General features: G+C 39.9%; 1 protein-coding gene across 2 annotated transcripts in view; it reads right to left on the reverse strand.

The window, feature by feature from the left end:
• The window catches only part of LOC124163318 (protein TANC2), a 529,785-nt gene that overhangs the window by 225,651 nt on the left and 288,136 nt on the right, over positions 1-15,998 (reverse strand). The window contains exon 7 of one of the 2 annotated variants that reach the window (XM_046540134.1): positions 3,801-4,034. The exons of the other annotated variant lie outside the window; for it this stretch is intronic. Within the exon in view, the coding sequence (XP_046396090.1) occupies positions 3,801-4,034 (234 nt within the window). The remainder of the gene's footprint in view (positions 1-3,800; positions 4,035-15,998) is intronic. 2 annotated transcript variants of the gene reach the window in all.

Raw genomic sequence — 15,998 nt, forward strand, 5'->3', positions numbered from 1 at the left:
TATAAAATATCATTCAACATTGTCAGTAAAAGTCACATAGCTATTCCATCCCAATCCTTAGTTTATTCTCCATATTTCAACTCCTCAATTTTTTACTTCCTGCACTATACTCAGGCTACAGTGTGAGGGAGACTAATTTGTCCATAAACTACCCGGTCAGCACAAAAGATAATTTAGACTGGAAATTATTGTGGTGATTTGGGGCAAATTTACCCTAGTAACCTTTATCCTTTATTTACCACGTAATTACTCGCATGCAGAATTGCCAACAGTGAAGTGTGAAAAATATATAGTGAGGCATTTACTTAATTGTACGAGGTTGAGAAAAGTTTAAAGTAGAAAAGTAAAGTTCAATATATCCACAGCGATACTGTAGTGATATTTTTCAAATTATTTTCGATTTCATTTCGCAAATATTTTCACATTATATATATGCTGAAAGGCTATGGTCATTGACAAAAATTGAAGTACTTAAAAATTACCTGATTATTTCCGTAAATTCATAAGGAATTGTCATCGCTGATACTTATTTTTGCTACAATAATTTTCTGAGAGATCAAATTCACATCTTGACGGTTGGCTATTTTGGATCCTCAAATGTGATTTGCGAATAGTGGACCATAACGTTGGCTACGAGTTGACAAATAAACAATTAAGGAGGAACATGAACGCTACTGCAAGTGCCGAGTAACCTACCTGGCAATTAAAATGTCTACCCATTACTGGAGTATGAAATAAACTAAACCAAGTTACCTGATATAATGCTGAAAATAGTAAAATATAATTCAGTGGAAAATTTAACCAGAGAATTGCATCACTTTTTGTTATGACGCCATGGTGAGACAACACTTTTTAATAACCAATATAACTGAAATTTGGTTCCCTCAACCTCTGCTAAAGTATAGCGCTCTTTATTTACAGTGATTTCATTAAAAAATTCAGATGAAAACTATTGGAAAAGCAGTTTTTAGGATTCTCATTTGGGTGAATTTGTTTCCTCATAATCATGCCCTGAGGATTTCGATGTGGAAGCTGTTGTCATCAAGTGCTCAACAGACGAAAATTAGTTCTAAGTTTAACATAGTTCCTATTTTAAAAGAAATCAAATCGGCAATTCTTCTTAAAACATAACTTATTTATTTCGGTAATTTCTCTTTCTTCGAGTACGTATGTTTTCATGAATGTAGGTTTTATTTTTGTTATTATTTCTCTTTCACCAAGTGGTTATTTCCTAATATAAATGTCGTATTTGTATATTTAGTAACTTTTTGTAGTTCAATAAATAGTTATTCTTCAACATCAATATTGATTTCATTCATTTATGGTGTATATGAACGTGTATAATGCATTATAGCTATGTACTGTTAGTTCACATTAGCAGCGACAGAGGGAGTGTCGCCATGTTTATTTTAAAGCTCCACGATGGCTCTGATATCACATCAGGAAGTTTTACCCTGAAAAAGTATGAATTTTACCCGTGTTTTACCACGATATTATCCGAATTTTACCACTTTAATATAAAGATATTTACCCGTTACCACGCAGGTTACCCATATTTTGCCATCACTTTACCCGTGTAAAATTAGGGTAATAATGAGGTAAAATATCTTTTGTACTGACTGGGTACATGGCAGTAGATACCTTCTTCTCATAAAAACCACAAAGTATTCATGCAAAATGTAGGAAATAAATGATCAAATCAATCAACATGGTGATGCAAACATATTTAAGGTGCATAAGGTTGATATATTATCTGCATAAATTTTTTTTTTTACCAATTACACATAAACCTATATAATTAATTAACACGTGTCGAAATAACAAATCCATGCCTTCAATTAAAGTATCACCAAGATGAAATTACTCATGCACAGAAAACAAAATTGCACCATGTAAAACAAGCTGCTATTGAGGTAGAGCTATGATAGTGAAAACACCACAGTTTTTACCAGTGAAAGTGATTACATACATGTAGATACCTACACATTTTTGTACACATATAGTGACTAACATAATAAAAATAATTATTCAAGAGGTCTAACAGAAGGATCTACTCTACACACACAAGTACTAAAACAGTACATACATATGCATCCACCCAGACAGGATAAGAATTATGATTAGTTTGATTGAAGGATTCAACATAATTTATTACTCAAAATTTATTCTTTTTTCAAGAGCTTATTGGAAATGCTGAATAGATGATCAATTTAATACATATCAACGAAGAATGAGAGACTGAAGAGTGAATATACCCAATGAAAACATTAGGGAGTCTGTACCTCCTCTAATGGAAGAAGACAATTACACAATTCAAAAAACAGGTAAAATAAACTTTTTGTCAGGTATTCAAATTGGTGAATGCCAAATCTGTCATCCATTAACCCATTTTCATGCTCCGCAACAATCTCTGATCACATATGAACTTAACACTCCATTTTATATGCTTTAACCCTTTCGCTGCTGTTCAATCTCTGAAAACCTTCTGCTCACATGCGGTGAAAAGGTTAAAATGAATTTCGTGGGCCCATTGAGCAGGTACTTCAATAATGGGCATGGTACACCCTCCAAAGGGTCCCTAATCCGGGACCCTTTCCTCGACAAGCTTACCCACGCAGGACCGTCTCATCGACCCTACAAGTGGGGGGCCTCTCTCCCGAAAAGTGACCTCTCTGACTGCAATTTCAATCAATCAATCCGATCATCAAAAAAAGATTGTTTGCATTGCACTCCTGTCAATCAAGCAAAAAAGTACGTCTTTGAACTGTGTTACTGCGATGAAAAATAGCGATTTTGTTAACTTTGCTAAAAACGTGGCTGCGGACCACCGGAAAATGGCCATTTTAGCAAAGTTAACAAAATCGTTATTTCTCATCGGAGAAACACAGTTCTAAGACTTACTTAATTGCTTGATTGGCAGGAGTGCGATGAAAACAATCATATTTTTATGATCGTATTGATTGATTGATTTTCAAATTGCAGTCAGAGTGGTCACTTTTCGGAAGGGAGGCTCCCCCTGGTAGGGTCGATGAGACGGTCCTGCATGGGTGAGCTCGTCGAGGAAAGGGTCCTGGATTATGTGGAAAGGGACCCTTTGAAGTGCTTTTGCGAAAGTGCATGGCAGGGAGGGAGAAAAAGTACGTTCACAGCATTCTGCCGTGTGAACGTAACGAGGTATGTTCACATCAGTGAAAGGGTTAAACATTATATTCATTTCTTTTGACCCATCAGCAAAGTTTTTTTGACTGCTTGTTTGTAAGTAGCTTTTTTCATTGAATACATTTTTAATATAAGTAAATATTTCTAATTATCTAAAATATTTATGAAGTAAATTAATAAATAATATACATTAACTAATATAAATTAATAATACACAATGTGAATTAAATCATCATGGATTCCACAGCATTAGGCAAGAAAATTCATTATTTATTAATGGCAAATAATAAGAATCATTAATGAATTAAAGACGAAAATAGTGAATTCATAAATTGAGAAGCCCAGTGATTCAACCACTCTTTCATCGAAAGGGAAAGTTTGGGTGCTCAGTGATGCATTATCGGACAATGGGTTAACATCATACACGTGCATCTTCAGCTGGAAAAGTAACAGGCTACAAATAAAAGGCAATTATGTAAAGGTATTTCATCAAACAGTAGGTCATGAGGTAAAACATCATTAAGTTATCATCATCATTAAGTTCAATTTAGATGCATTAAAATATCAACGTGTTTACAGTGCATTCAATGTTGCAATCCAGTGCAAGCTCCAAGCTACACAGAGCATTTATGAATGTAAACCTCTTTGTTCAGATCCTCCTTCCTCACGAGCCAAGATATTGAGGCCCACTGTAGCCACTCCACGTGAACCCCTGGGGCCTCCATTGTGGGCTGTTGGTGGCCCTCCCCACCACAGGGCCTTGATTCGCCTAATAGCCCCTTCCGCCCATGTGCCCGTCGACGACCAAGATGAAGTGAGTGATGTTGCCAGGGACGATGTGACCGACTCAGCAATTGCGGATGCAGTCATGAGGGCTGTTGCATAATTTTAAGTGATAGATGAACTACCTTTATGTTACAAAAACTACTAGGTTTGATGGTAGGAATCATGACTGATTAGACTGATGCATTTAAAAATAAACATTAAATTGCTCAGATCGTAAAGTTTACAAGAACTGATTAGAAACACTGAAAAACATGGTCAATAAATTCACATAGACATGAATATGTAACAGTAAATTTGAACAATGAACACAAAATCAGGAAAAAATTCAAGAATGGGAAGGTTCAAAAATTAATTCTTCCCAAAAACTATTAAAAAAATATCACAATATAAAAATGGTATTTCATAACACAGGTTAGTAAACTTAAATAAGATTTTTTTACTCATAAATAATATGAATAAAATGATCAGAAGTACTTCATATGATGAGATACATAGTTTCGTAGAAACTATTAACAGATCAATAAGGGAGACCCCTACTGAAATCAAAACCTGATGCTTGCAGCGACACGAAAAAAAAAGTTCTGAAAAAGGATAACATCACTTTCTCCGTATTTCAAGGCAGGAGAACTGAAAATGTTCTATAGTGTAGTAGGCTTACGTCTAGTATCAATGCAGATACTAAACAAAAACCAGAGACTGTAGTATTTCATATAGAAAATAAATTCGACATAGACACAGTAGACCAAATGGCAAGGCCTAATTCAGTAAAACCTACTGTGAGGCCGTTGGCCTCCTCACACTTTCAGCAATATTCTGAATCTTGCTGTGGTAAATGTTTGGGTTTTTTTTAAGAGACATAAGTAGTTGTAAAAATTCTTGCTTTAAGTTTATTCTGGCTCTGTTAGATCATAAAAGAAGAAAATCAAAATGAAGCATGCGCAAAGCTCAAGAAAAATCAAGTGCACTCGAAATGTAAAAAGGAAACTAATAGGAGTTCTAAATTTGTGAAAGTTGCTGGAAACATGTATGCAATAGTGTTTGTTTTTAGAGCAAAAGGTGGCTACATTCGTGGGTTGATAAAACTCTTCCAAGGAGCTGAATTTGGTTTAGAGACGTTTTCTTCTCCCTACATGAAATGGTGGATTACAAAAATGTTAAAAAACGTCATAAATAATCAGGTTTTTTTACTACCATAAGAAATGACGTATGTCAACCATTGTAAAATACGCCATAATACACATTGTGTCAAAAAAGCAGAAAAAAGCCTTGACAAGTAACTTATATGTGAATCAGAAAGAAGACCAACTGGTATATTGAGAGATAAATTTTCATAAGAATAGTGTAAAAATAAAAATATGACACGCAATAATACAATAGATTTTATGGTATTGAGAAGTCCTAATTTACAAATATTAAATAATGCATAGTTAATTTATGACAAAAATTGCATGATATGAATAGCACACATACAAAAAGAACAAAGGGGTCAGTCAGAAATTGCAGTCGCCCAGACTGGTGCGGAGTTTGCAGCCCTCATGCACAGAAAAATGAATACAAATCAATTTGCTCGTTGCATTGGTTGCGATGGAGGATGTGCCGGACTAGCAGAGGGTATTTCAACTGTTTTTTCAACAACTACCAAGAGAGGACATTGGGGAGAGGAGACACTTATTTCATTTATTTTTCATTGAAATTTGAAACTTTCAGCTTGTAAGTGTTATTTTTTCCTTTGTTTTGTAGTTGCACAATTGAAGAATTCCCCTCAGGGTAAACTAATTAAGACACAAATAAAGTGTCGGCGGTAGTTCAACTTAACACCAGTCAGCACAAAAGCTAATTGAGACAGAAATTATTTTGAAAATTTGGGGCAAATTTACCCTTTTAACTTACCCCTTCTTTACCGCGTAACTATGTACTCATGTGCAGGATAGCCAAAATGGAAGTATAAAAAATATATAATGAGGCATTTACTTAATTATATGAGGTTGAGAAATGTTTAAAGTAGAAAAATAAAGTTCAATATATCCATAGCGACACTGTAGTGATATTTTAAAAATTATTTTCAATTTCATTTCGCCAATACCCAGTCAGCACAAAAGATAATTTAGACGGAAATTATTTTGGTAATCTGTGGCAAATTTACCCCACTAACCTCTACCCTTTCTTTACCACCTAATTACACGCGTGCAGAATGGCCAACAGTGAAGTATAAAAAATATATACAGTAAAACTTTGATTTTACATCAAGTCTCGTTTTTATGCAGTGATACTCAATGTCTGGCCGGAAAGCATTGGGAATTGCTATGGTGAAACTTTGATTTTACATCTTTTCTTGATTTTATGCAGTTTTTCGATTTTGCGCATTATAACCCCAGCCCCAAAGAGGCCGCTGATCTTGATTTTATGCAGTTTTCTTTCGACTTGTTTTGAAAATCCTCACTGGAGCAATATGAAGTTAGGTTATTTACTCGTCTCAATGAGTTGCAAAAATGAATACAGGAATGGTTGAAATGACGTCTCGCTGTTGAGCGTGAAACTAAAAACATCGCGAATCTAATTATTGCTTCCCCCTGTGCCGTCTCAGTAATATTTCAGGCTCCTTTAAGAACGCTAATATCACTCTTAGTTCAAATTTGCCGTAGAAGGATATCGAAACTTAAAAGATACGGCAATCGTCGGGTATGAGTAACGACTTTTGATTAAGACAGATGATAGCCGGAGATGTTAACATTATCACGAAAGGTGATAATGTTAACATCTCCGGTGATCACCATATAATAAGTGATACCACTTGTTGCTTTTTCTTAGTTTAACTCTCCTTAGAGTGGACACCTACCGATAGACGATTACTCTAGATCGAAGACGCAGCCGCAATGCAACTCTGTTTATAACATATTTATTATAATTACAGTAGATGGTCATTAATCCGGAATTATGAACTGCAGAACATGTATCCCTAATGGAAGGTTTTCAAGAATTCTGCCAACGCTATGTTTTCCGTCGCCCCAGCAAAACATAACGGCGAAATGAGCCGTTAAAAATCCTCCCGTGCCAAAATTTTGGCTTCCAAGGTGATCCAAAAAAGATAGTCATACTTCTAGTATGGACATAAGTTGATGGCGATTCAACACGATGGTAAAAGCAGCATGCGTTGTCTCTTTCCGCGGGCTAACCCCACATCTGCGGGACGAATGGAGGCGAGGGAAAGTTGCTTTTGCGGCGCACGTATCAGAACTGACTCAACTTGTATCTCATTGTCAGTGGGTTAAAATTAAATATGATTGGAACTTGAATAGCTATTAGTTTAACTCCGCTAGGTGGCAAGCGTTTATTTTTTAACGGAATGGGAGTAAATGCCTTCAGAGAATAACTCGCGTCGTCAATCGTCATGTAATCATTGAAGTCAAATTCAAGACGTGAGTGGTAAGGCAGTCCATTTAAACTCAGGAATGGTTTAGCACCATTAAATCGAAATACAAAAAGTGTCCGGTGTTGTTAACAGATATTAGGAAGCAAAATATTACGTGAAGATGAGTCACACTGCTTGTGAGTCGAAGGTCTTGGCACTGAATTCGCGGAAGAATGCCGACAGAGAAGCTACACCCGGTAGATTCTAACTACTAATGCTAAAAGGGCATAGCCGGATAAGAAGGTGAAAAGTCCCCCCTCCTGGATTCGTCCCGTACTTAGGGTATGCGATTTGGGATCAAATAGGACAAACCTCCCCACATTTCCAGCCCGCTGGATGCCCACCAGGGCCGGCTAGATCGAAAATACGAAATTCACTCTTTTTTAAATATCTCGGTCAAGAATGCATATTTTTTAATGCTGTTTGCGGCATTTGAAACCTTATTTAATGGAGCAGATTCCCAAAAATATTTTCAAGAACTTTGAGCGGGGCAAGAAGATATGGCGTCGATTTGAAAATTTCTAATGCATGTTTTCATAAAATATGCTTGATAGGGCCAAAAAGAAAAAACGTTTTCTGGAGGTGCTTTTTATTACCTTTCGGCAGGCGTATTGGAAATATAACTTTTAGGTGGTGGAACATCGCAAAAAATGCGATTAAAAATATGCGAGTTTGGCCATTTGGCTCTATACTCTGGCCCTCCATAACACCCCTTTTTATTAATTATAGTATTCCACCGATTAAGGTGCCCACCACAGGGACAGAATTGCATGGATAATCGTGCCGAAAATGTCTTCAGGGCCTCCGAAAACTGCCGGAATGTAAGAATATAGATTAAGAAAATGAGCTCAATTTGAGTTTCCCCCGCGTTGTATCTACGCACAAGTGTGGTTTCATTTGTGGATACACCGCTACACATTGTCTCCATCCTGTTCCCGTAGAAGCTAGATTGCAGGTGAGAGGAGGTTGATCATCCCTTTCAAAAATGTGGTCTGTTTAGGTTATCTACATGATAAGTGGTTTTTACCTATGAAATTCCCACTTTCCGTATCTACTGCATAAGTATTTCCTGGCATGTTTCTAAAATTCGTCTGTGGACAAAGTCGCATATTTATCTAAACGCAGTTTGACGACGAAACTTAGTGTCTTCCATTTTCTAGAGTACTGATTGTCCGCGAACTTTTACTGGTTTGTCATGGAACCAAGTAACAGAGTTACGTAGTGAGGTAACGTCGACGAGAAATTCGGATATTAGGGCAGTCACTCAAGGGCTGATAGTTTTTCTTTTCGAGCTTCAAACCGGAAACATGAACAGTTCTAGTTCCTCTTTGTAAACCATTCCCTATTTTTACCCTTGATGGGTTGTGGTTGATATGCCCGGACCTTTTTTGGCCAATCAGAATGATGCGGATTCTCTAAAATCAATCTTGCAATCGGCATATCCAATGAAAAATTTCATGAAAAAGGGTGACATTTTGATTCTGGATAGAGGATATCGGGATGTTGTGTCATATTTAGAAGATGTTTTAGAGTTCATCGTGCTGATGCCGACGTTGAAAGGAAAGCGAGCTCAGTAAACGACTTAAGAATTGAATAAATTGTGAGTCGTGGCTAAATTAAAGATAAAATTGCAAGACCGGTCGTGATTTTAACTAGAATTGTTTTGGCGGACACCTTAATAACATGAATCAATGAAAAATTAGAGGATGACAATTAACCTTTCAAGACCGATTTTCATTGACATCCTGGAGTCAATATAAAATTGGATGGTGAAAATTCACCGAAAATTCATCTGTTTATTAGTTACTGCTCACCAGATTTTTATTTGTATGCCAAATGGGAAAAAGTTGATACCCATAATTTTTTTCATTTCAGCAAACAGCTATCATTAACTTATCATGAAATCCCAATGGTTTAGCATAGGTGAGGTAATTTCAATGAATTTATATCTGATAAGGACATTGAGGAAGTTCAATAAATTCTCATGGTGCGTTTATTACGGTAAAATCAAACCTATTCTAGCGTTTGAAAAGAATGACGGAGGGGGGTTGGAGGCCGGGAAATTCTTTTTAGCTAACTCGGGCGATTTCAAGGGCCGAGACGCCATTTTCGGCACGAGTATCCATGCAATTCTGTCCCTGTGGTGGGCACCTTAATCGGTGGAATACTATAATTAATAAAAAGGGGTGTTATGGAGGGCCAGAGTATAGAGCCAAATGGCCAAAATCGCATATTTTTAATCGCATTTTTCGCGATGTTCCACCACCTAAAAGTTATATTTTCAATACGCCTGCCGAAAGGTAATAAAAAGCACCTCCAGAAAACGTTTTTTCTTTTTGGCCCTATCAAGCATATTTTATGAAAACATGCATTAGAAATTTTCAAATCGACGCCATATCTTCTTGTCCCGCTCAAAGTTCTTGAAAATATTTTTGGGAATCTGCTCCATTAAATAAGGTTTCAAATGCCGCAAACCGCTTTAAAAAATATGCATTCTTGACCGAGATATTTAAAAAAGAGTGAATTTCGTATTTTCGATCTAGCCGGCCCTGGTGGGCATCCAGCGGGCTGGAAATGTGGGGAGGTTTGTCCTATTTGATCCCAAATCGCATACCCTAAGTACGGGACGAATCCAGGAGGGGGGACTTTTCACCTTCTTATCCGGCTATGCCCTTTCATGGGAAAATGCTTTTTAATGCGTAAAAATTATAAAGAGGGAAAATTGTTCCGGACTATTAATACTTTTTTTATTCATCACTGGCGGCAGTTGCGCAGTTATTTAAATAGCCCACTTAAAAAAAAGTGATCTTAACACCGGAAAAATCTGAATTTCCGAGTATCCCGGGTCCTCTCTGCTCCGTATTATCTATGGTATATATGCTATTTGGAAGGAGGTAACCGACAGCTGGGGTCATTAGCGCCATGAAGTAAAGGTTGGGGGGATAGGAACCGTATGTTGGCATTAGCCAGGTTGCAATGATAGGCTCCAAAGGGACCAAGACTTAATGTCCCATCCGCTGGACAGAGTGGTGCACTGGAAGTGCCCTCCACATTACACTCAAGTAGGGATAGGGCCATCTCTGACAAGTTTCTGCAACTGCCAGGACTTGAACCCAGGCCCACAGGGTGTAAAGCCTTCGAGATGTACTAGCAAAATTTTGCTCCCTGTTAATGGGGTTGATTTGGATGACTATCCTCAGATATCTCATTTCTTCCATTTCCAATCTTTGTTTTTCTGCAGGCTGTTAAATGGATTTAATGAAAATTGCTTTTAATGAGAATATTTTTGAAAATTATAGCTTCTCTGCGAGTTTTTAATATCACCATTCCAAAATTCCTCCTGGGTAACAGAAGTAATCTTAGTGCCAGAAATGCTAGCAACTCAACCATGTTGTTCAATTATGGGAAACATTGTTCAGGAATGAAACATTGCTTCTCTTAAGATAACACATCATCTGTGGTGTTGCTTGTGAGTAAATAAGATTATCAGGCTTAATTTTCTTGCCTCAAAATGAGTGATTGAATCTGGGAAGCATATCTGACGTGATTGAAAAGGATTTCATGCTCCTTTACCATGAAACCTCACATATGAGACTTTATCTGGTTTCGATTCTGGCTTAAATCATCACTATACAAAAGTGTATGACTAAGCGTTCTAAAATTAATGAATAATGAGCAAGTGTTAGCCTGAAAACTATACTCCTCCTCAATACCAACTCTTGATTTTACACTCTTTGATTTTACACAGTGCCCACATTTCGGTCCCTCCAACTGCTTAAAATCCAAGTTTTACTGTGGTGAGGCATTTACTTAATTGCACGAGGTTGAGAAAAGTTTAAAGTAGAAAAATAAACTTCAATATATACACAGCGACACTGTAGTGAAATTTTTAAAATTATTTTCGATTTCATTTTGCAAATAGTTTCACATTACACATATACCCAGTCAGTACAAAAGATAAATTACAATATTATTACCCTAATTTTTCACCAATAAAATTGTGGTAAAAGATGGTTAACCTGCGTGGTGACAGGTTCCTCCTTCATTGTTTAGTTGTTCACTCGTAGCCAACGTTACAGTCCACTAATTGCAAATCACAGTTGCGGATGCAAAATAGTCAACTGTCAAGATGTGAATTCGATCTATCACATTAATGAAAAAAATAATCCGATGAAAATTAGTAATCTTCTCTATGTATTTATGAAAATAATCAGGTAATTTTTAAGTACATACTTCAATTTTTGTCAATGACCATAGCCTTACAGCATCTACATACAGCAAACTCTTGTTTATAAGAAGTCAGTGGGATCGGGAAATTGACACTTTGTAAAATCGAGTTTCGTAATTTCAAACCTTTATCTTAAGTCACAAAAAATGTTCGCTTTTGTTTCTGCTGCCCTTTTTTGTCTTTAGTGGCCTTATTTAAGTGCTTTCGGTGGTTATTCTCGGTAGAATTTTTAGAAAAAGCTTTTTGTTATCGATTTATGCTGTGAAAGATTGTCAAATAATTATACCACCATAAATTTCCCATTTCTTGTACATACTTCAATATCAACGATCGCTTAAGAAATTCCCGACCAGTTTAGAAAACCAAATCAAATAATGAATTGCAAAGTTTATAATAAGAATTTAATGTTATGTAAGGGTGTCACTCGCCGTCTCGTGCCTGCTTGGTTCCGCTCTCGGTGTAATGGAAGAACCACAGTGTCACGTTCGAGTGATGGGTCCAGTATCTGAAACTCATAACACGTTGCAACCTCTCGCGTGGGATCCATCCTCGTGCATGACTGTGACACCTTACTCCGATTAACAGCTTGCAACTGGCTCTCGCATGGGAATTGGTCTCCGCATATTCCTCCAACACTTTATGCAGTAACACGTTGCAGTATCTTGGCGTGGGAAGGCGTATGATGTGCATGATCATGCGGCCTTTTTCCGGCCAATAGGAGGACGCTGAGAGGGTCACGAGACGGACGCGACATGGGAGGAAGCCTGTTGGAGGGAATAGACTGGGGAGTCTTACGCTGTAGCTCGGAGGGAGAGTTTGTACCTGTGCTAATGACGATTAAACGTGTGGAACCAGACTTGTCATCTCATTCTGCCTTCTACGAACCTGGCCCTTCCTATAAGCTTAGTGCTTACATTTGGTGTTGAGAAGTGGGATATCCCGAAGGGCAGTGATACCAGTCGTGAAAAGGTGATTGACAATGTCGAGTCGTGTTAGTTTATCGGGTCGTGAAATGGAGCTCCAACAGGCCATGGATGAGCTTTGTGCGCAGCTACGGGCCCTCAAAGAAGAAAACGCGAGTTATAGAGCCCGTACTACTGATGTGACCGGGACAGGAGAAAACTCGAGGAAGTCGTACTTGATGCTATCAGCAATAGACAGTTTTTCGGGAGCCACGGGTGAAAACATTGAAGCGTTTCTCTCGCAAGTAGAACAGGTGGGAAGGCTGGGTGGGTGGGATGATGAAGACAGGCTAAGCGCGGTCACACTTCGCGCGGATCTCCTGAGGGCGAAGGGAAGAGCAGGGGATGCCTTGACCTACCCCGAAGCAAAGAAGGTGCTTTTGGAGAGGTACCAGGGGGTGAAGAATAGGAGATTCTACAGGGAGATGCTGGCGAACATAAAAATGGGCCCAGCGGAGCAGATAGAGGAGTTTGCGGATCGTATCCGCAAAATAAATAGTCATACATGGAAGGAAGAGGAAGATTCCGCCGCAGCGGCAGCTCGGTGTGCGGAGGCTGATGAGAGAGCTTTAGACGCCTTCCTAAATGGCCTTCCTGGTAGGGTGGGGGAGCACACGCGCCTCTCTATGCCAGAGACTTTCGACGCTGCTATATCCACAGCCGTGCGCGTGCGGGAAGCTGAGCGGAGGATCCGACCGTTGAAGGAGGGGCGAGAGGAGAGGAGCGTTTTCGCGGTTCGTGATGGAGCTTGTCACGCGTGTGGCCGCCTTGGGCATTTTGCGGGGGACTGTAAACAGTGGGGCAGAATGCAGTGTTTTAATTGCGGGAAGGAAGGACACTGTGCTAAAAGCTGTCGGGCACGAGGGCGAAGTAGTTTTAGCCAGCGTTCTGAGATGCCGTTAAACGGTTGGGGCCGAGCAAGTCGCCCGCAACGGCCCCAATTAAGGATCATACTCCCATGTGTGCACCGTGAGGGGAATATGAAGGATTTGGCGGTGACTGTGACGTGTGGAGGCATGCGGCGACGAATATTGGTTGATACAGGGGCACAAGTGAGCCTTTTAACTAAAAGGTGCTGTGGGGGACGAACACCGAGGTTGTCTCAGTTCAGGATAAAAGGACTGAATGGAGGGCTTATTTGGAACTTCGGAGAAGTGGTAGTACCACTAGTTGTCGGTAATAGAGTGTATAATCTAAAGGCTCAGGTTGTAGACAATTTGGGGGGGCATGAGGGAATTTTAGGAATAGACTTCCTCCGCGAAATTGGAGCGATAATTGACGTGAGCTGAGGTGAACTGACAATTGACGGACGCGTGATTTGTCTAACCGAAAGTGGAAGTAAAGATCACGCGGAGATCCCACCGTGGCCGAGGGAGGTTGGCGAAGCGACCACTTCCACTATGACGGACGGCGAACCGCTGGGGGCGTGCCCGGCCGTTATGGAGATAAGGATGGAGGGCATGGCTGAACGAGCGTGGATAAGCGGAGCCGCGGACATCACGGAGGAGAGGCCGAGAGACGGAACGACGAGGTACACGGCGAAGGAGCTGGGAGAGGCGGGGAGGAAATGGCGCCGCCCACGGGTGAATATTCCAGTACGCCTTGTGTCGGCAGAGATGATCCCAGCCCGGAACGTTCGTCTCGTCACTCTTCCCCTTGGTAGCGGCTGGGGAGAGGGCCATGAGTGCATGGTGGAGTCAGCACTGGAATTGGACAACTGCTGGGTGGCCAGATGTGTTTGTAAGGTGGATGAGGAAGGGGGTGCTAAGATCCAAGTAAGTAACTTTGGAATGATAGATGTAACTTTGAGTAAGGGTACAGTGATCGCAATAGTGAGTGATTTGGAGGATGACGTGAATAATGGGTGGGACAAAAGTGGAGTGCGAGGGACCGGGATTGACAGGGACGCGTATATTTCCGTGTGTAAGGCGGGTGAGGATGATTTTAAGGACGAGATCGCAAGGAAGTTGTCTCATCTAGATGCGGAGGAACAATCGGTATTGCAGCCTCTAATCGGAAGGTATAGTCAATTGTTCTTGCCATCGGGCACACCCCCAGCCACACATTTGGTAGAACACCACATTCCCACTGGTGATGCTCGGCCCATTTACAGAAGACCCTACCGAACCCCTCATCATTTGAAGCCATTGATAGACAATTTTGTGAAGGAACAATTGGAGGGGGGAATAATAGTGCCGAGTCATGGCCCCTGGGCCTCGCCCATTGTGATTGTTCTGAAACAATCCAAGGACGGAGAGCCGAAGTACCGGTTTTGCATAGATTTTCGCGCGTTAAATGCGATAACAAAACCCGACGTATACCCCTTACCTAACATTACTGAAACACTAGACTATTTGGGGGGATGCAGATATTTCACTACACTTGATTTAACTGTGGGTTACCACCAAATCCCGATGGCTTCCGACTCGCGTGAGAAAACCGCCTTTATCGTGCATAATGGGCTGTATGAATACCTCCGAATGCCCTTTGGTCTTAGAAACGCCCCTAGTGTGTTCCAACGGTTTATGGATGGAGTTTTTAGGGGGATGGCTCCCATGGAATGCCTGGTGTATCTCGATGATGTCATCGTCTTTAGCGGCTCCATAAAGGAACATGCTTTGTGCTTAGGGAGAGTGTTCGAGTGGCTAGAAATGGCAGGATTGTCCCTAAAACTATCAAAATGTCACTTTGCCTCATCACAAGTAAACTATTTGGGACACATTATTAGTGCAGAAGGTATTTTTCTGGACCCTAGCAAGATTTCGGTAAAGGAATTCCCTACTCCGAAAAATGTGAAGGAGATACAATCCTTTTTGAGCCTCACGAATTATTACCGTCGGTTCACCGAAAACTATGCAGTTATAGCCCGACCCCTTACGTCGATATTAAAAAAGGGTAGCGCATTCGTTTGGACTCCCGAGTGCGATCAAGCAATGGAAGATTTAAAAACAGCTCTTACGAGCAGTCCCGTATTGGTATACCCAGATTTTTCTTTCCCATTTACTATATCAACAGACGCTAGTAATTTTGCAGTAGGGGCCGTCCTGTCCCAAGTGATCAACGGCAAGGAACACCCAGTAGCATTTGCCTCACGGCAGCTTAAGAAACCGGAGCTGAATTATACCACAACAGAGAAGGAATTGGTCGGAATAACTTGGGCTGTCAATCAGTTTAGACATTATGTGCTGGGACGAAAATTTACTATTGTGACGGACCACGCAGCACTAACGTGGCTATTCAATTTAAAGGACCCTAATAGTCGATTAATGAGGTGGACATTAAAACTGAGTGAATATGATTACCAGGTGGTACACAGATCGGGTAAAACCCATGGAAATGCTGACGCGTTGAGTAGAAAGGTTGGACTCGTATCGGCCGAGGAAATAATTAATTTTGGAGAAGAACAGAAACGAGACCCAGAATGCATAAAGTGGGCTAATGAAAATGATTTCGT

Source organism: Ischnura elegans, chromosome 8, assembly GCF_921293095.1.
Source record: "Ischnura elegans chromosome 8, ioIscEleg1.1, whole genome shotgun sequence".
NCBI classification, from domain to species: Eukaryota; Metazoa; Arthropoda; class Insecta; order Odonata; family Coenagrionidae; genus Ischnura; species Ischnura elegans.